The sequence below is a fragment of the Ptychodera flava genome, chromosome 8 (assembly GCF_041260155.1).
Source record: "Ptychodera flava strain L36383 chromosome 8, AS_Pfla_20210202, whole genome shotgun sequence".
Lineage (NCBI taxonomy): Eukaryota > Metazoa > Hemichordata > Enteropneusta > Ptychoderidae > Ptychodera > Ptychodera flava.
Genome location: NC_091935.1, coordinates 11,461,155 through 11,482,736, shown reverse-complemented (window position 1 = coordinate 11,482,736; position 21,582 = coordinate 11,461,155). Strand labels below are relative to the sequence as shown.

General features: G+C 36.9%; 1 protein-coding gene across 3 annotated transcripts; it reads left to right on the top strand.

Moving 5' to 3' along the window:
- The first annotated feature begins 3,655 nt into the window (after window positions 1–3,655).
- LOC139138479 (L-arginine-binding protein-like) lies at window positions 3,656–13,132 on the top strand. 3 transcript variants are annotated; one of them, XR_011553624.1, is made up of 9 exons: window positions 3,656–3,762; window positions 4,341–4,492; window positions 4,918–5,114; window positions 6,031–6,083; window positions 8,472–8,569; window positions 9,523–9,693; window positions 10,693–10,829; window positions 12,016–12,256; window positions 12,987–13,132. XR_011553624.1 is itself a non-coding variant. In XM_070706870.1 (9 exons), exons 6-9 carry the CDS (start codon window positions 9,555–9,557, stop codon window positions 13,016–13,018), a joined length of 549 nt encoding a protein of 182 aa, XP_070562971.1. In that variant the 5' UTR covers window positions 3,657–3,762; window positions 4,341–4,492; window positions 5,005–5,114; window positions 6,031–6,083; window positions 8,472–8,569; window positions 9,523–9,554; the 3' UTR covers window positions 13,019–13,132. The 3 variants fall into 3 exon arrangements, 2 of the variants coding, with proteins under 2 accessions (XP_070562971.1, XP_070562970.1); XM_070706870.1 differs by having other exon boundaries at window positions 3,657–3,762; window positions 5,005–5,114; XM_070706869.1 differs by having other exon boundaries at window positions 3,657–3,762.
- Window positions 13,133–21,582: the final 8,450 nt, after the last annotated feature.

Sequence of the window (21,582 nt, the reverse complement as noted above, 5' to 3'; positions counted from 1 at the left end):
GGCTATTGAACCACTCTTTTTGAGAGTGGGGATCTGGCGAAGCGGTTCTGTCTGTTGCTTCTCCGCTAGGTGACTGGATGCCGTATGTTGTGGGTTTGAACCCCGATTGAAGACATCATATTAAATAGAAAAATTGACAGCAATATTTATAATTTTACGACGTCCCTCGTTCAAAATTTGACAAATTTGACTGGCTATGCTCACACAGGCGTTGCGTTAGGGAGCCTTCATTAATTACAGGAGGTGGGCCGGGGGAATGGGGAGGGTCACTTTTTAGAAAACGGTTCAAGGGAGAGGGTCACTTTTTATAAACCTATCTTAGGGGGAGGGTCACTTTTGACAGAAGCTGATTTATGGCCAAAACTTTTATTGTCCGTGTGATATTTCCTGAATAGTATTATCACCAACAAAATACATAAACATTATCCACAAGTTTCACAAGCAAAGAAGATGCAGTGGTATCCTACATTAAACTCCTTGAACAGTTAAAACTGATAAAAGACAAGAGACGAAAACATATGAAACATGTGGGAAAGTGTATATCAATTATCAAATGTACATAAATGCAAAGATATTGTCAGTTTATTTTGGAAAAATTGTGCATTGTTCTCTCATAGACTACCATGTACAGTAAATCAACTTTTCAGTGAAATTCCAAAATCGAATTTCTGCACAACCATGGACTTATAACCACTCTAGTTTAATCAAAACATTAATATAAATAATCTAGCGGACATACATGCACAGATTTACCTAGTTTTGTATTGGAAAAAATTATTCATAGTTTCATCATAGACCGCCATGCATAGTGAATCGACATTTCGGTGAAATTCCAAAATCAAATTTCTTACACAACCATGGACTTGTAACCACTCTGGTCTAAGCAAGAACAATAATGTAAATAATCAAGCATACATAAATGCACAGATTTATCTACTTTTGTACTGAAAAAAATTATTCATAGTTTCATCATAGACCACCATGCATAGTGAATCGACATTTCGGTGAAATTCCAAAATCAAATTTCTTACACAACCATAGACTTGTAATCACTCTAGTCTAATCAAGAACATTGATATCAATAATCAAGAGTACACAAATGCAAAGATTTACCTATTTTTGTATTGAAAAAAACTATTTATAGTTTCATCATAGACACCATGGATAGTGAACCAACTTTTTAGATGAAATTCAGAAATCAATTTCTTGTACACAAATGCACATTTTACTTCCCAATTCAAGCAAAGTGCATTTAAATACATTATCAAACATATATAATATACAAATATAGCATGTTTTGTAGGGGAAAAATTGTCAATAATTTGCCTTATAGACTTCATTTATTATGATTTGATATTTTTGGATGAAGCACTAAATCAGCCACATCTTGCCTTCTTATAGTTGCACAAAATATGGTGACCCTCCCTCAAATGTATGAAATACCATATCTCTTCAAAAATTCTTGCGTGATAAATTCCGACTGTCCCTCCAAAAACAGCAGCCCCCCCCCTCTGTAATTTGTCCCTAACATAACAATTGAACAAATTGTTATGTAAATTAGCTGATACTCTTTCAGTTATTCCTGGGGAGAATACCGCAGTGGTTGGGGGACGGTCAAGGTTTAGAATGTCAGACAAGGGGGAGGGTCCCATTTTAGACAGGAGGATAGGGGTCACATTTTATGGTACAGGTGTGCGCAAAATTCCCCCGGCCCACCCCCTGTAATTACTGAAGGCTCCCTTACTACGCCTGAATGACTTTTCATATACAGAAAGGGGAAACCACTGATAAAGTGGGCGATTGGGTCTCACATAAATAAAAATATAAAGCTGAAAAGAGTACAATAATTTATCCTTCTATTCAATGGCTTTGAAGGTGAATTCAAAAGAAGTCTCTCTGTTCATTCAAAATTTCCTACGACTCTTGATGGATAAAACTTGAAATAAAAAGTGAAAAGCTTTCTGGTAATAAATCGTGGATGAAGTATAAAAAAGAATTGCATATTATTTGGAAACATTACGAGTCCGACAACTAAATAACATGTGATTTTACAACGAAAATTTCAATTTTTGTCCGGACAGAAATACAAACTCTGTTGACACTCGGATTCCAACGTAGGCATTCTTGTGCACCTGCGCGAGCCATTTACAGCAATTTAAAAATAAATATTCATTACTTATGCCCGGTACTTACGTCGTAGTCCATTGTCCGAACACGTTGCGTAGCCAGATGTCTGGCAATCCACGACGCAATATTGTTTTGATCCCGCAATAAAGGTGAACTTGTACATCTCGCGTGATCGCGGCGTCACCATATCTGCGTTCTCCCCAGCACGCTGAGCATGCCAGACGTCAACAAACGAGCTCGGAAGGGCAACACGTTTGGACAAAAATTAGCAGTTTTATATGGCTATAACATCACTAATCATGTTGCAACAAATATGAGCCTCCAACATGGAATTTTCCGGGGTAAAAAATGGTCAAAAGTTACAAAAAATGGCCCTTTAATAAAGAAAAATTAGGTCAAGTAAAACAAAAGCTAAGTAATAATACAGGTGTACAAATTATCATTGAATGTAGAATATAAAATATACACACATGCAAATGTTGTGAACGAAACTTATTGTCTTGAACCAAGATTATGATTTTATTTCCCTAAACATCAAAAGTTACCCAAAGCGTTGTTGAAATTTTGAACGTACTGATGACAGTTTAGAACTACCATTTTAAACGAAATCTCAATGGGTATTGAGTATGGAGCGAATGTATAATTTGCATAGCATAACCGTGGTATAGAGTGACAGTATATTTAAGCTCGAAAATAGAAATGGAGCTAGACTTTCCTCCTCCTAATCGAAATTATGCTTATGTTGCAAGTTATCTACGCTCCTAAAAACAAATACAAAAATTGCAGCATGTTTGAGCCTATTCAGTGGATGAATTGAGACAAATGCTAAATTAACAAAGCAAAGAGTAAGCATTTGTCTGCTTTATTTCTGATAAAAACTCTTCAACGGAGACAAAATCATCCGAATTGTAACTGTATTTAAACATTTTATTCAGTGAATTCCAAGCTTAAGTGCTGCATGGCGAATGTCTTTTGCCCCTGTCTCGGTACGACATGGGGCAGTAATAATTTGAAGGTTGAAGGTTGAAGCAGCTCGTGTCTGATAGTCACAGGAATCAGTAAACGTAAAATTTTTTCGTTAACATCAGTCTGGAGCAATATAAATACAACGTTTGTGATACAGAATACATGAAAATTACGCTACCTATCGCATACATACATCATTGGTAACGTTAAAGAGTGAATCGATCGGGGTATCAAGATCAGCATTTAGAAACTTTCTGAGTGCCCCCTCCTGTCTTTTATAGACTCTAACCATATTTTAGAAGTCTTATTTCTCCAACACAACATGTCAACACCAATACCGATAGACTTCCACCACTACGTTGAGTTTAATGACATGGTTATAATTTCGTTGAGTTTCGTCTAAGAGGCCTGACGGTACAAGTAGACCTCCCTTTACAGAAAATAAAAATATATCTTCAGCTTAACATGACACAGTATATAAATTCGCTGATAAGGATTATCTCGTCGAGGTCGACCTTTAAGCCATTTAGTTGACGGTTTGTTCCTTTCTATATTTAAATACAATGATACCGCGGAAAATCCACCACATCTACAACAGGCAAACTCTTTTGGGCATGATGAAGGTGTGCCGCTTGTTTCTCATTCTATCCGGATTTCTAGTTGCAAAGGGTATGTAATCTTTTGTTTCTTGCTCGTTGTCATTGATGACGAAATGGCTGCGCCTATCACTTTACCATTTCACAGGATGTCCAATTTTTCAAATAGATATACTAGTAAGTCTCGAATGTCTGACAGGATAATGATTAAAGTTCTGTTCTCGACGCTTATGTCCAAAATTGCCATCGTCAAATCGAATTAAAAACAGCAGAAATGGTGAATCTGTTTGGCAAAAAGCTGACCTAATATAAGCAACGACAATCATTATATTCTGGCTTATTATTTTTACCGCTTGCAATGAATGCCTAAAGGAACCTGCATACCCGACACGTCAGAAAATTCAGGCAATATACATACATACAGACATGTCTATGATGGAGACTACGTGACAACTAGTTTGCCATTTTCGCTATTCGTTTGACATCACCCGCCAATTTTATCGTTGATCTTTCTTTCGTTGTAATACTTTCCACATAAGATGCTGTACGCTTGTCTCTGTTTCTTCAACTTGTCCAACTTATTCAACACTCCAACACAGTTTTGAGTACTAAATCAGTTTTAAGCATGAACGTCGATCGTATTGTTTTCAGGGTTCGACTCTTATGGCCTTCATGGCAAAAAGGACAAACTCCAAAACCCCTTTTTGGGCTCGCTTGAGTCCTTTGGTGTTTTCCGACCGCTGTTGTCCGAGCGAATACCCATTCCTCTTGCTCGTGCGATGTTGTTTCGTCACTTAGACATGGTAAGACAGCACAATGTTTGTCGCTTCCGCTAAGCGTATTTATAGTAATTCACACAATGCGTATAATATATTTTACTTCTGATCTGTGATTACTTATAAAAATGCCTTGTCTCGAACAGCTCCTCAAGCAGTGTACCCTGAAACAACTGTCCAGCTAAACCAAGTCAATATGCAAATATACTTACTGTATGCTCAACTATAACTTTAGCACGCCCGGGTAAACAATGACAGCAGACACTGGACCTTGGGTAAACAATAGCAGCCGGCACTGCTGCTCCATGGAACAGTGTCCTATAATGACCCAAAACAGCTAATTACAATACAGTCAAACTAAGCAAACGAAACAAAATGTGAACCTCAAATATCGTCAATGAAGAATCCTATAATTATAATGACGTTGGCCTGTTGGAACTTGTTAATTTTAGCATGGCTTTGATAGAAGGTTTTCTCCAGTTCTCCATGGACTTAGAAGTCGAGAAGATTTTGAAATGTTGTTACTGTTGTTTCATCAGTTTGGAAAAATGGTGGGGAATACAATTCTTGACAGTCTGGCAACAGCAAGGGACGACAGAGTCTACACTTTTCAAGTTGAGCCAACATTGAATATTTCACTTTACTATCAGTAAGTGGATAGTATAGTCATCTTCCTTAAGAGGTATGACTTACATAATGGTGGACTGAATTGTCCCTGAGGCTGTCGTTCGCCCAGTTTAGGCGATATATTCATTGCTTCGATAAAGTTTGTGTACGATGTGTGATAGTGAGTGTACCAGCGTGAGTACTTCTGAACTCTACAATGCGTGGATGTGTCGAAGTCAGAAAAAATGTAACAACTTAGTTCGGTTATTGAACCACTCTTTTCGAGAATGGGGATATGGCTGAGCGGTTCTGCTGGTTGCCTCTCCTCTAGGTGACTTGATACCGTAGGTTGTGGGTTCGGGCCCGATTGAAAACCACCGTATTATATACCAACTTTTGAATGTGAAATATGGATGGCTGAATGGAACGGATGGATGAATGGATGACTAAATGGATGGATGGGTTGGTGGATGGAGTTGGTTTGGTTCTGGGCATGCTTGCATGCATGCATACATACACGCACGTGCGCGTGCTGGCAATCATAGATTGATAAATGGATGCATGTATATGTATGCACGTATATATGCATTCGTGTATGATTGTATGTGTGTGTATGTTTTGTGTGTGTCTACAACCATTCATGTTTCTGTTAATGGTGTTAATTGTGCACGGATACATGTATGAAGAAAGTGCAGGTTATATTTGCATCTTGTTGTCAATTTTAAATTAACAATGGATTTATAGTTCTATTTTTGTCCTGAGTAATATTTATTGCTTTTTGAGATTTGATCTTTTGGTCAGAAACTAACGAATATTTTAATGTATGAAATTCCGAATTTTAGTAAGAATCCATAAATGATGCCTTAACCTGGAACATGAAACGTAGTCTAACTACTTACATGATGTTAATAATGATCGAGAAAATTTGTATTCTGTCATTTTCATGACCCACCATGAAGAGATCAAAGTGATAACAAGATAAAGGGCTTCTTTCCCGATCTACTTAAAGAAGGTTAGTTGGTTGGTTGCTGGGTATTCATGCCCTAGGCGTTCATCGCATTAGTCTGTAAAAGGTACCATTCCTAGCTGAATTGTGATTCGTTTCAAAGTGTGCCTACTTTCTTGTCGACTGATCTGCATAATATGATACGCTCGTGACCCCTGGATACTGATTTGCAAGTCACTATCTCTTATGGGCTTGAGAAAATCTATGATCGCTATACAGATGCAATTATTGTCTACTTTCATTAATGCACAGATATACAACCACATCATAAAGTTACCAATAATTAGATGATATATATGAATGTTCAACTAGATGGCTCTGCAACCATGGAAAAAAGTATGCTTTTGAACTCATGCCATCCAGCTGAAGTTTACAACCCCAACGTCAAGACTTTCACATTTGACTGTCCAAACAGTTCATCCTTGGAGCAAATTGACTAGTGTAACGACAGAAGAGATAAAGTGAAGTCAGTGATTTCCTTTAAATAAATTTATTTAAACTAATCTCTACGTCTAGGGGAGTTACAAAAGAGAACAAAAAGTACAGTACTATAGCTTATCTGGGACGGTACAAACTCCTGAATTGCAGTCCCCATAGTTGAGTCCAGACAGCTACTGACGCTGATGAGAGAGGAAGTTAGTCTTTCTCTAGCAGCGCAGTTGATGTATGTCTGAGCGAGTAGGGTTCACAGAATAAAATCAAGCGTGAAGGTCTTAAAATGAATCACAATTACAGTTGATGCCATTATTCTTCGGTGGGGCAAGTTGGTAATTACCTACCAATTTAGCTAGGGATATTGCAATATACCAAGGGAACTTCCTAAGCCAAACTCTGTTTTCCTATCTGGAGTGGCAAGATGAGATCTAAACAAACACAGCGGGAAATGAGATTTTACAGCCAGCAATGGTGATCTGATAACTGGGATGAACCATTTTCATGTAGGGGACTTGATTGGGGAATGAAAACTACAAGGAATTAAACACGATCTTAAGAGATCATATCATGCCTTGTCTTCTTTTTGATAAATATTGCACATAACTAGGTTTGAAAAAGCTGTATGAAGTAACATCATTACAGAACATGGTATTTTGTACAAAAGTTTGAGATCACCCCATGTACATTGATCTTTCAAAAGCCGGTCTTTACAGAGCGGTTCACAGGAGACTAATTCAAAAGCACTCAGCGACTCATAAAAAGTCTACTTTACAGTCTGTCTTGAAAGCTCCATCGAAATTCGAGACAAGATGACAAAATCGTACAAAGCTACATGAAGTTGAAACTATGGTAAATATCGCTCAGAGAATTAATGCACCAGACGGCACTTCAGCATGTCATCGCCCATCTCATTCTCAGTACCATTGCCCAAAACATCCTGGAAGGCCAAAATCAAAAAGTTTGACATGACCTGCACAACTAGTTGCTTAATTTTTTGTGGGTGAAGAAACCTTTGATAGCAGCCAGTAAAATATTGACAAAATACCTTTTTTAGAATACTTGTACTGTAAAAATCCCGCCGGCAATCAGAACAGTGTTCAACATACTACACATTGGACTGAGCCACACATACAAAATCACTACCAAAGTTCCGTCTGACCAGCTAAATTACCGAAAGATAAGCGGACAGTGGAGTACATTATGGTTCATCCCAGTATCAGATCACCATTGGTGGCTGTAAAATTTGTTACCCGCTGTGTTTGTTTAGATTTCATCTCGCCGCTCCAGATAGGAAAACAGAGTTTGGCTTAGGAAGTTCCCTTGGTATATTGCAATATCCCTAGCTAAATTGGTAGGTAATTACCAACTTGCCCCACCGAAGAATAATGGCATCAACTGTAGTCTGGTGATAACTTATACCGCCCGTATTTATACAGAAAAGAAGTTATCCAGGGAACACCAGAAAATTCTAGACTCCATTAATATGCAAATTACGAATACTATTCTAAAATATCTTGGCTTGCAGTAAACATGACCTTCTAAGAATGATTTAGACTATACTAGACCAATTAACCGTTCATAGGGAAGAATGACCTACATACCACTTGCCATTGAAGAGAACCTGTTCCACATTATTAGCTCAGACTTGAATTAGAGAAGTTATTTTGTTATATATGATTCCTTTAAAGTGGATATTTACATCTGACTTAGGCTAATCTAAAGAATCAGTTTTCGTCTACAAAAACCAGTATACCAAATACAGGCATCTAATTCTCTTGCCTATGTCCATTCATGGAATGTCTAGCCGTATAGTTGAACACGCTGAGGTGCCATGCTATTACTTGTAACAGTGATGTGTGTTGGTTGTCTTTGTAACACCTGACCTTCTTAATTACAGCAAACGTTAACAGAATTATCTAGCACATCAAACTTTTAAAACATACGATATCATTTTTCCAGTCTGTAAGGAAGCTAGCAAGAGATGCGTAACAGTTGAAGGTACATTCACGAGTGCCAACGCGTCAGCGTAGGAGATAGTCTAAATGCCGCAGGATCAGGTAATTAAGGTCCCAAACCAAGCAAGCTTGGGCTCCAACTGTTTTACTGTTTTTCAGCTCTCCTCCTCCTCCTTCTTTTCTTCTTCCCTTCTCATTCGCGGTTAGGCGGCATTTTTTTGCAAGATGTAAGGTGTTCTTGTTCTAATTCTTTGCAATTTTCTGTCGCTCTTTTCTTGTTTCGGAAGTTTGTTTTGCTTTCTCCTATTCAATGGGGATTTTTTATGCACCTAGCATCTTGCCTTCAGTGTCATAGCCATTTTGCAGTTTTTGCCGCTTTTTTATAGTGCCCAATTTTGCTTAGTTTTATTTTTCAGTAATTGATCATCATTTGCTATTACGCATTTGTCTGATTTCATTTATGCTTTTCGTCTCAAAATTTGAATTGATTTTATATGTACTTTTCTTTACAGGAGTTTAATTTTAGCAATAAACCTTCTTCTTCTTCTTCTTCTTCTTCTTCTTCTTCTTCTTCTTCCTCTTCTATAACACTTGGCTCTCGACTTGAAATTTAAAAGCTACTAAACGTAGAATTCTCAAACTTGCAGGGCTTATAGTGTCATATAAGTGCTAGGTGCGCCAAATCCTTGAAATTTCGATTTGTCATTTAAAACTGAATCGGCTTAGTGGTGAAGGGGACCGTCAATTGCAAAAAAACCTAAGTTGCATATACAGTCTGAAGAACGTAGTTTGGCAAGACATCCTACGTCACAAGTCAAACATACTGTCTGAATAATAAGAAACATTTCTTCTGAATAATAAGAAAGGTTAAAAGTAATAACTGGAGAAGGTATGCGGATTGCGGACAAGCTTTTGCTGAAACAAAAACACGACTGGCACCTCGAAATTGCAAACCATCTGTACCTGACAGTTTAACTTAAAATTGAAGACTTTCCTATCTATCTTTACTGCATTTGATCTTCATTATCGACTTCATGTTTACTTGATTTTCCGAGGTTTACTTGCCGGATATTTCGATGGGTGTCCGATGGCTGTGACTGGTGGGATAACCCATTCCGTGGCGTTTACGGATAAATGGCTGCACTACACAGGGCCTGCTCGGTTCTTCGTACCAGTTGGCAATCCAGATAACTTTGACCCAAATGACATTACCGGCAAGCGCATAGGTGTGTTTGAAGTGTTAGAGTGATTACCCTTATTGACCTAATCGCATTGTTTTCTGACTCGCGTTGTATACGATCAAATGATCCCATGCTCATTGTAATTACAGACCTGTTCAGAAAAACAAAATCAACAGTCAAACCCATCCATGATCCTTAAAAGAGCTGTATGTCTCAACATAATATTCACAAGATCAAGCAATATTAAAACAGACAATTGACTATGATAAACACTTCACAAGCAACGGATACAAAACAGTGAAAAATGGCAGACACATAGACATTTAAAATCACAAACGGATGTTAAGTCTGGCGCCTGCACAAATGTAAAGCTATAACAAGTATCATGTAGTTATCCATTGATATCACCTGAGATCACTTGTCAAAGATTTGCAATATATGTATTCGCCATCATCCATAGACGCGTATGACTGTAGATACAGATTGTTCGCTGGAGAATTCTTGATCTAAATGAAGATTTTCAATTGACTGCTAAATTTTTTTTGTAATAACCGCTTCAGTAATGATGAGCTCTTGAAACGAACGCATAGCTACACTCTGATGGTAATAGACCTCCCTAATCAAGCTATCTTACACATAAAAATGCCCATAGAGCCACGAATGGTTTTCCCATTAAAGTGTACGTAGATGACATCACTTTGTGAAGCATGTCAACAAATATGGACATTTCACATAATTCATTATGGACATGTTCAGGCTAAGTTATCGTATAGCTTCTGCTACGCTTCAATGACTAAAAATCGCTAATAATTTCCATGTAAAGCATTGTGTACATCAATCATGTACAACCACGGCATAAACTGCTTTAACTAGGACATTTAAGATAGCAAAGAGCAACAGATTTCCAGTTTAAGCCTTAATGATGATGTCCCGTAAATGTCGTCAGGTGTAACAGAATTTCTGTCTTATGTCCGCTTTAATTCCCTTGTCTACGTTTGTGACGTTTTATAAAGCTAAATATTTGCTGATATTTTATCGTCCTAGGATTCATAAAAGGCTGGGATAGCAATCTTCACTGTTTGAAACACAACGATGTCACCGGATCGAAGTCTTTTCTCCCAGACCAAGTGGTACCCATAACCAGTCCGAGCGACCTTCCTTATAGTCTTGAAAGGAAAGAGGTAAAACAGAAATACAACAAGGAATGGTTTGCATTTGTTAGAAGACACTCTACCTAAGTGAGAAGGAGATCGGGGTTGAATGCGCCTCGGAGAGAGTTTTTTCGGACACTTGAATGTTGATAAAAAAGGATTCTGTTACACTGCTTGTGTGGAGCAATTTTATGCCAGTAACACGATTGGAACTAATTTGGGATAATTTGATGTTCGTATTTTTCAAATTTCTTAAAAGTCTTAGGTGCCATATACCTTATTGTTGCAATATTACAAAATAGTCATAAAACAGGTATGTAACTGTAAAAGAAAAGCAGATGAGCTTACATTCGCAGGTTAAAACGACCTTACTTCGCCATCCAATTGTCCCAAATTAGTTCAAATCGTGTTCATTGGAACAAATCAATATTTCGCCATCTTGTTTTATGAAAATTTGCTATTAATTTTGCCCTCTTTGAGTGAACACTGGGAATTGCGGATTTTGAATATCTAATATCGGTAAATTTAGAGTAATATGCATCTCTTTCCATCAATTTGACCGCTAGTCTTACCTTTTATCCTTGATTATGAAGGAAAATAGTTTAAAGTTGACGTGTGAAATGCATGAGAAAAGGTTCACACTTTCCTGTTTGGAGTCATGTATCACCTTCACCTGCGACTGATTTTAGAACATTCTCATTCTCTGATTCATTTCCGGCTTATGGCATATTCGGATTAAAAGTTTAAGCTATCGAGAAAGATTACCCTGCGCTTGTGGTCTCAGTTTTTGTGAAAATTAATCCAATTTTAATCGCATGGAGAACAGATTACATGTTTACTTAAGACTTGAGTGAAATTCATTTTATTTTGAATGAAATATTTTAACTTTTTTTTATTTTAAAAGAGCAAATGTCATAAACCTAGTGATATTTTCGAGGTGTTAAATGGTGTCTTAGAACAAAAATGAATGTAGACAATCAAAGAATCACCGTACCTATTATTGAATTTAACTCTGTCGGCCGAAGACTGACATGTCTGGCTGTTTCTACTGTGACATGATTTTAAGACAGAGGTATAAAATTTTCTTACGATCTTTGACTATCCTGTGATTTTATACCGCTGGTGCCTTAAAGGCAAAATTATGTCACATTTCTTATATCGAACAATAAAAACAACACACCGCAATAGTTTATTTGACTTTCTTCATCTCCTGTAGATTGATGCCGCCTTCGTATTTCTGTGGACGAAACACGGGGTTGATGACAACCAGGCAGAAATGATAGGGGGTATGCCAGCCGGTTTGGAACCCATCGGGGAAGTCCTCTACTGCCTAGATGGATTAGGTTTAGGTACGCGAAAGGACAGTCCTGTTATCGGATGGTTTAATGCAGCACTGCGCAGGCTAAAAACGAGTGGTAAATATGCAGCACTGTGTAGAAACGCACAGAAAAGACACGGTAAGTACATTAACGTCAAAAAGGGAAAGAAAGACGAAAAACCTTATTAATTCAAGCTATTTATTTTGACTAGGATGTTAAGTTCACCAACAATGATAACAAATAATGTAAACCAATTTGAAAGCAGTCACAAAAGTCACAGGTGAATAACAAATGAGCGACTGAGAGTGCTTGTGCTGCCTGGGTTGCTGAATCGTGTAAAAACGCGAATTCCTTTGCATAAGCACAGTAGAGATTTAAGTATGGTTATGTAGTAGCCGAAACTTTATCCTTTGCACACGATACCGCAAATCACTGACGTCGTACACCGATTGTACCTCGTCACACTGCTTTGTGCATGAACCACTTTGACGGTAGGTCCCTATTATAACCTTATATGTACTTAATTCTGCAAAGTTAAATTTCAGCAATTTTAGTGTCGATTAATAATTATAATGATAATAATTTTGATGGTCCTACGACATTATTTTTCGAAATGATTTATCGGTAATTTTCTCTATACTTAGTGGTTTTTTAATTTTATGTACATATACTGATCGTGTGACTTAAACCGAGGACTTAAACCATTGCAATTGAATTTATCTCGCACAAATCGTGATGGAAGTCCTCGAATTATTTTTGCACATGCATCCAATTACTCCAACTTTAAGGCTTCTGTTTCTTCAGTTATAATAAGCTTGATACAGGAATCTCGACATGATAAGACCACTTCGACTTCTATTTTTTTCAGGACCATGGGGTCAAATTGATTGCATTTTCTAAGAGGTGCTGACCACTGACAAAGCACATTGGACGCGTTAATCGACGGCAATAATTCATTCGTTCTCATTTTTATGAAATTGCTATTCAGTGAATTTGAATAAAGACTCAAAAGAAGTCCCTCTGTTCATTTCAAATTTCTTAAGACTATTATAATTGATGAATTAAACTATAAAGCAAAAATGAAAAGCGTTTTTTAGATAAATCGTGGATGTAGTATAAAGACAAAATATATCCAGTGGAAAAGTACTAAATGAAACAATTGTTCTTGATCATTATCCAATGATCATTGATCATTATTAATGGTAACTTTGTAAATGTCCCCACCAAAAAAGTGATTAAACAATTTAAAAATCACATTGGTCTGATATTATTTTACGGCTCCATAGTGTAGATCCCACTTTTCAATCACACACTTAATGTTACAACTTCAGATTTATCTGAGGAAAGAAGCCAAGCGCTATCTATGTTGCGAACTTTAGTACTTAAATCCTTCCCTTTATATTGGTAGCAATATTTCGGACTCATATTGATGTAGAATGCGGGGCAGATAGTTGGACTCTCAAATTTCTACAATGCTTTTCTGATCTACCATTTGTGAGGGCTCATTTTAAAGCTCTTGGGAAAAGAAAAACTTTACTCGCTTAGTTTTTCGAAAATCAATTTTCCTCCACATAGTTAACACAAGAATGGCGGATATTTTGAATTTATGAAGGTTTGAGCCAACGTTTAAGTCTTTCATTTTCGAGGCGCATATTACCTTAATTGATGTCCCTACTGGTGCCGAATACAGCACAACACTCACGCAAAGATTCCGCTTGTGCGACGCGCATGCAACTCCCATGTCACAGGGTATGGGGAGAGATTATAGCCAAAACACTTGTGTCAACATTATTTAATTTTAAAATGGTAATCATGGCTCATGTATTACGCAGTATGGATCAATGCATAGCCTATATCGCTCTTCTAATTATAGTTATTATGACCTCTGCCTGCTGAAACACTTAAGTTACCTGAATGCTTAGTTTTAAGGACAATGAATGTATGATATATGAATGTATTGATAACTTTTGCTCGTGACCGGTCGACCGTTTTATGCCATACTTGTATGATTTAATATTAAATGTCACTATGGTTCATATCAGGTTCATGGACAGGATATAGATTATAGATATGAGCAAGATTTATGGAACATAAATTTTGTATTTTACGACCCCTCACGTTATGTTTGTAATTGATTTATAATGATTCGAAGCACTAAATTTGATAGCGTGTGTGTTTGCTCTGTTTATGTCTATCGTGCTAAGTTGACTTTTATGGCGCTGTTCCTCATTTGAATACAATCAGTGCTGTGGAAGGTGTTGCTGTTTACATAGAGGGCGCCATCCTATTTGTCCGTGCCACAATGAAGTTACTATCGCGTCTGCTGATTCTGATTGTTTGCTTATGGCTTCTCGATACTTACGGTATGGCATAGGATCTTTCGACAGAGCTCTCCAATTGCTTTATACTGCGCGGTGATCGCACCATTGGGATAGAATCTTAACTGTTTTGTATGAGAGCTGTGTATTGGGTAATCAAACAAATTACTTCTCTCCGTGAGAGGTAAAATGTAGGAAGATTGTTTGCAAATCCTTTACTGCGTACATTAAGAAATGAAATTTTGAAAAAACAACAACACATAGCTATTTATAACGAAATGGCATTTTCATCGATTCATGTACCTCTTGTTTAGTGGTATTTATCATTTTATATGCCAATTTTGTTTCAAGTTATATGCAATAAAGTTATTCTGACGGACGTTTTTCGAATTTATACTGGTAAGGTAAATTTTGATTCACGGCAATGTAAAATACAATGACTTGTAACCTTGACGAGTTCTGAATGCATGGCGTTGTCAAGTAAATACAGGTCCTGTCTCCCGTCCAATCGTCCTGTTTGTGCGTGTAGGGTTTGAAGCCCACAGTGGACGCCTGTTCGACTTGACAGAGATACTGACGTCACCGCCAACGAGCTCGTTTAAGATGGAGCTGTATGTTATCAACACAGTTTTTTCAAAGGAATATTTCTCATCTAAGATGACAAGGAAACCCCCTTATACTATATATTTTCAAAAAACAGAGAATCTAAAAGTTTACTGTGGTAGCAATGGTTTACTTGATGAAGGGGTGTATATGTGGGGTATAAAACCTCAATTTTGGTATTTAATGGTAAAAATAAATTTAAGTCAAAAGCTTAATTCTATTTTCTAAAACGTAATATTCCACTTGAAACAAATGTATATGCAGAAAAATATGGCTATTTATTTTGCATTATCTAACCTCATTCTAAAATAGCTTTGGTTTAAAGATTGACACTCAAAAAGTGATTAAAAACATGATTAGCAGAATTAAAACGCCTCTTATTCAAAGTGTAATGACTTTATTGCCAAACAAAAAAGTCGTTTTGTTATATAGTATTTAAAAATATAATGTGAAAATTTCAGGAAATTTGACCCAGCCAGAGTGGAGTTAAATTCTTTGGAAATCTTGAAATTGGGAGAAAAGAGAACCCAGGAAATCGGGTGATGTGCATACATTTGCATAAATTAACACTTCTTTATCACACAACTTACTGCTGCATGACAAGCTAAAAGTGAACCCAACCAATATTTTAATCTGGGTTAACAAATTAATTAAAATAAAATGAATATCTGCAAAAAAAGCGATTTTGAGCAAAATAGGCTGTGTTTGTTGCAGCGCCACCTTAAGTCATTCGATTTGCTTTCTCTTTCTGGTCCGTCCGACACTGTACCGTCATTTTGAAAAGGAATGCTAGCCAGATCGTCATACTTAGGGCCTACTACTTTTGTTATCCGCAGCCCTGTTGCGTTATCTTTTGCCAAATCTACCTGATATTTTATGAATGACTTGTAATTAACACGATTGGAACTAATTTGGGATAATTCTTGATGGTGAAGTAATGCCAATTTAATCTACAAATATAATCTCATCTGCTTTTCTTTTTACATTGCTCACTTGTTTTTATGAGTAACTTTCAATATTGTAACATTCAGCTATACCGCACCTAACACTTTTGAGAAATTTGAAAAATATGAAGATCCAATTATCCCAAATTAGTTCCAATCGTGTTAATTTGACATCTGGACTTACGATCTTCTTTAAGATGGCTTGTTGATTGGCCTGTTCGACTATTTGTCAAGAATTTTGCATTCAACATACCAATGCCCCATCTCACAAACATGAATAAATTAAAAAGGTACCCCTTTAACAAGCTTGATATGATAAGCTCTTGGTACATGATTTTCCAAATGGCATTTTGTGTATACTTCCGTGGTTTTGCTCAGATTCTGCCTTCATTCAAATTTGCTAAAAATACATCCGGTGACACGTTGCACTTTTAGAAAATATGAGGTTCAATGTAAAATTCCAAAAGTCTTTTAAAACTCCGACTCTACAAGAATCACCACCGTAAAGTGAAAGTGGGTTTCCGAATTCCCTTTTCTGCACGTTGCTTGCACAGACATCTCTAGTCAGTCCGTATGCAATACTAGCCCTACAGCCGTTCAATAAATCCTTGTTATTGTTCGGTGGGTCTCTTTTGCTGCTTGCAGCATGGCTGTGATATCTGTTTACCCTTTTCACCTAGGGCTACGGAGTCGAGATGATTTGGCAATGGTACGCACGTATGGTCTTGAAGCAAATGGGATGAGAAACAATTCTTGCCTGTCTGAAAACGATCGATGAAAGGGTTTACACTTTTCAAATGAGGCATCATCCAACGTTTCGCTGTACTACACGTTAGTATCGCAAATATTCAATTTGAACATGGATGCTGAATCAGATTTATCGCATTTGGTTCAGTGTTAGGGAGGCCTCTTCCAAAAAATATTCAAATACAAATAAACTGTGAATAAATAATACGCATGTGTGTACATACACACGCAGAGACAAACACAGATAGACACGCATCATCCATCCATCCATCTCCATCCATGCTTACTGACAGACAGACAGACAGACAGACATACAGGCGAATACATGAACGCCGTGGTTAATTATTTTACACACTTGTAGGAGGATTTTAAATTGTATCCGTTTTTAAGCATTAGCCATTGCAACTCGCGCGAAGAAGGGGAGGATGAGGTAAGACAGCTTTTTATGTTTTTTTGAGATATTCCATGAAAGACTGTCACCATAATTCAATCTCAGAGTAACAAGTGTATGGACTATGTGTCATTTTGTGTCTTCTGTTTAGTACGAATATATGGCTGATATGCCGACTTTGATAAACCTGTAAAACCTGTAGCACACCCCTGGAATCTTACAAGCTCGAAGGGGTTCAGTGTGTGGTCGATCATATGAGACGCTGATGAGAGATCCAAAAGCACAAGCATGGCTAATTTTTGTTGATAGAGTTCACGAATTCTTCATATTAGATCGATCCTGATTTTGAAATTTTACACTGAACAATAAATCGCTGGTCCGATTCAAATTTGTGTACATGTAGTTTACCAAGTAGTCGATATCCTCGGTTGGTATTCAAATCTGAGCTACACATCAAAGAGCATAGGCTTTTAGGGGCGAAAAATCTCTCCGTTTTTTAAAAAATAAACATCTATTTTATCATTGTACAAAGAGAAGATAAAAAGAAAGAATGCTTCTTCCCAGACATACTTGAGGTTAGTATCGTTTAAAGTATTGCAATTGGTTTTAGTCCAATTGTAGCTGAAGTACATGCGTTGAAGACTAATTGACTTCAACTGGAAGCTTTTGCGCCACCTGCCCCTTTACATGGATTGAAATGTTCAATATGGCCCTTCCATCGCAAACTCACTACCTTTCGCTGCTTTGGCCATACAATAATGCCATTGGGTGACATAGTGGTTTTACATTGATTGGCACTCCATTATTCAAGTTTGCAAGGAGCTTGGAAGAAATGTGTGACAACACACAATACTAATTACGACCATTATTGTGCTTCTAGCGGTAGATACGACTTTGAAGGCGCCGGTAGGTAATTTTACCATGTGTTATGCATTAATATGATTATTGCCATGTTTCAGAAATGATAATCAGGATAAGAGTTTGTAGCACCAAGGTGCCACTACTTCTGATCGTGTCAATCAATGTCTTCAATATTGGAAGTGGTTTACTTAATATTTCAGTGCATTCCAATTGTGAAAATTCACATTCACAATTTCAATGTGCTTTATGCTGAGTCAACCAAAAGATTACCCAGATACAGGAATGTTTTCTTGTGACATATTCGAGTGACAATATTTTTGTGTCAATCAAAATTATCATTTTGATTCCGTTTCTTGTCACTGTAACCTGATAAAATTTGAATCTTCTCGACTGGTTTCCTGGAGACAATCATTAAACTATTTCTGGGTCTTCGGCAATAATAGTGAGGGCGATCTAACTCGATCGGAGTTACAGCTACCTAAGTGAGAGCAGCAGTAGGTTTATTGAAAACAACACGATTGGTATAATCGGATAGTGAATTCATGTTCGTTTGCTTGCCGTTACGAGTAATTTGTAATATTGCAACTTTCAACTATAGAGCACCTAACACTTTTGAGAAATTGGAACAATGTAATGATCCAATTCTCCCAAATTAGTTCCAATCGTGTTAAACTTATGGCGGTAATTTTAAATCCAGCCTTGATGTTTTGTTCATGCATCAAGTCACTCTACAGGAGAAAAAGCCCGAATTTACCTAAAAGAAGAACATTTAAAGTTTGAGAACATTAGAATTCAAACAAGATGTGGTAACCGAACCTTCAAGTCGGTAAGGGAAAAATCAATGACCCTTTGCACCAATTCCTTGGCATGGGTCTGTTTACATATTTTCATATATTGCTGCAGTTACTGAAACTTTCACACTTTTTCAAAACAGGGGAGTCTTCTCCTGATGCTGAAACTTTTAAAATTGCAATGTCGAAATGGTGTAAAATGGTAATATCTGTTCTCCACAACCCCAGCCGCATCTTTAAAGCAGCGTAGCCGTACAATTTGACATTTTTATATTCATAAACACTAGACGTATAATTATCATTTAAAACTCTAACAGTATCCCCATATTGCAGTGAGATACATCAAAGGCAAGCATCTAAGGAATGCAACGAAGCCAGATGCAGTGTTTGTATAGTTACTGCACTATTATATATGCGTGTTTGATGATCTGGCAACTGTAATACATTAGATGGAGGTCAGAAAGGATTCCTTCCTTATGATGATGCTGTGAAAGCCTTGTAACACGTGAAAATGTTTGGGTAACCCCTCCGTAAATAATAACGTCTTCAGAGCAAGATATCTTAATGAGATTGAAATTTGTATTCTTATTCTTATTTACGACGATGTGACTGCAAACGATGTTTTAACATTTATAAGCTTATCATTGGACCTGGTTGTGTGTGCATTAAAGCTGCAGCATTTTGATTGCAATGTCAGCATTTTACATCAACTGAAATCGTCTGTTGTTATTTTTCTCGTAGAAGTTTGGGGTAGAAGTGAGTGTGTGTTTTAAATAATACTAGGTCATCTCCCCCTGCTGTTAATTATAAGGGGACTTCGGCCGAAAAATCAAAAGATATTGCTGAACTTTTTAACTAATATTTTCAATCAAATTTTTACTAAAGATAATGTGACAGATATACCAGAATGTAATCAGTACTCCTGCAATGTTCAATGACATCAGCTGATCAAGTACTAGCTGCACTGAAAGAGATCGATCCGACGAAAGCGTGTGGTCCTGATGGCATTTCAGGAATTATCTTAAAGAACTGTGCTGAAGAGCTGTCTGTTCCTCTTACAATTATATTTAATAGGTCTTTGCAACAGGGTGTTTTCCAGCTATATTCAAGCGGGCAAACGTTGTCCCTATTTTTAAAGCTGGGGACCGAACTGAGGTTGGAAATTACAGACCAATCTCACTTTTGCCCTTATTTAGTAAGATTTTTGAGAAACTAGTTTACAATAATCTTTTTAATCATGTTAAATCTGTCATATGTGAAAGCCAACATGGGTTTGTCAGCGGCCGTTCTACCACGACAAATCTGATATCTTATATTAATTTTATCAGCTCAGTGATGGACAAAGGAGGGCAGGTTGGCTCTATTTACCTGGATTTTTCAAAAGCTTTTGACTAGGTCGACCTTACTTTATTAATTCATAAACTTCAGTCATATGGTATAGGTGGTAATCTGTTAACCTGGCTCTCCACATATCTTGAATGTCGATTACAAAGGGTGGCTTTTGACGGGAAACTGTCATCATGGGGACATGTTACATCACTGGCAGGTAAACGCCAAGGGTCTATTTTGGGTCCGCTCCTTTTTGTACTTTACATCAATGACATGTCTGAAAGTATGAGCCATGCAAATTTATCTTTGTATGCTGACGATTCAAAGTTATTTATAGCCATTACTGATATGTCCGATTGCGTCAAACTGCAACAAGATATCAACCAGGTTGTGAAGTGGACGAGCAAATGGAAGTTGTCAGTAAATGTTAAAAAATGTTCATGAATTTCTTTCACTATGAAACAAAAGGTCAAATAATATTTCCTTACAGATGTACTAAACAAACTATCTTGACTCGCACCAACTTTGTGAAAAACCTTGGTGTATTTTTAACAAGTAAACTTAACTGGAGTATGCACATTAACCATGTGGTTTCAAAGGCTTTTAAAATGCTTGGATTTATCAAGCGTATACCTGTAAATATTTTAACAGTATCAAAGTTTTAAAAACGTTGTATGTCTCCTACGTCAGAAGCAACGTTGAATACTGCTCATCCATCTGGTCCCCTCATCAATTTTATTCAATAAAGAAATTAAAAAGAGTCAAAATAAAATTTATCAAGTATCTTTGTTTCTGTTCACCGATGGCTTACTCAAAGGCTGTGTATAGTAACCTATGTTATGAATTTCGCCTTCCCACATTGGAGAACAGGCGAAAATTTTTAGACACTCTTTTTCTTTTTAAAATCCTACACTCAGTTTATAGTGTACCAGATGTTCTTGCACAGATTCATTTTAACGTTCCCGCTTTTAAATTGCGTCTTACTGTTATTTTTAGACCAGTGTCAGCACGTACGAATATCTTTAAACACTCATTTTTATCACGATCTCAGACATATTTTAATTCTATCAGTAACAAGCAAAATTTAGATATTTTTAATAACTTCAGTAATTTTCGTCATGGATTATGTAAGATTCTTTTTTCTGAATGATTACTTTTTTCTGGATGTATATCTGTGTGTCTTTCACGGTGTTGCTTTTTTATGTTAAATCTCCTGTTTGTTTGTTTTCGTTGTAACTGTTATATATTTATTGTTTTTGTATCATATTTTTAATTTCAAATGGACCTGTTATTAAGGCAACTTGTTGGTTCGAGATTAAATAAAAAAACTTTGCCAGAGAATCGGAATCGAGTTTACCGGGATCAATGTATAGCAGCAGTATTCAAGGGATTCATCGATAACGCAAACACTTGCGTGACGTATTTGTCGCAAAACGTCAGAGAAATATTGAATTTTGTTGGTGGTAAACTTAGAAAGTGA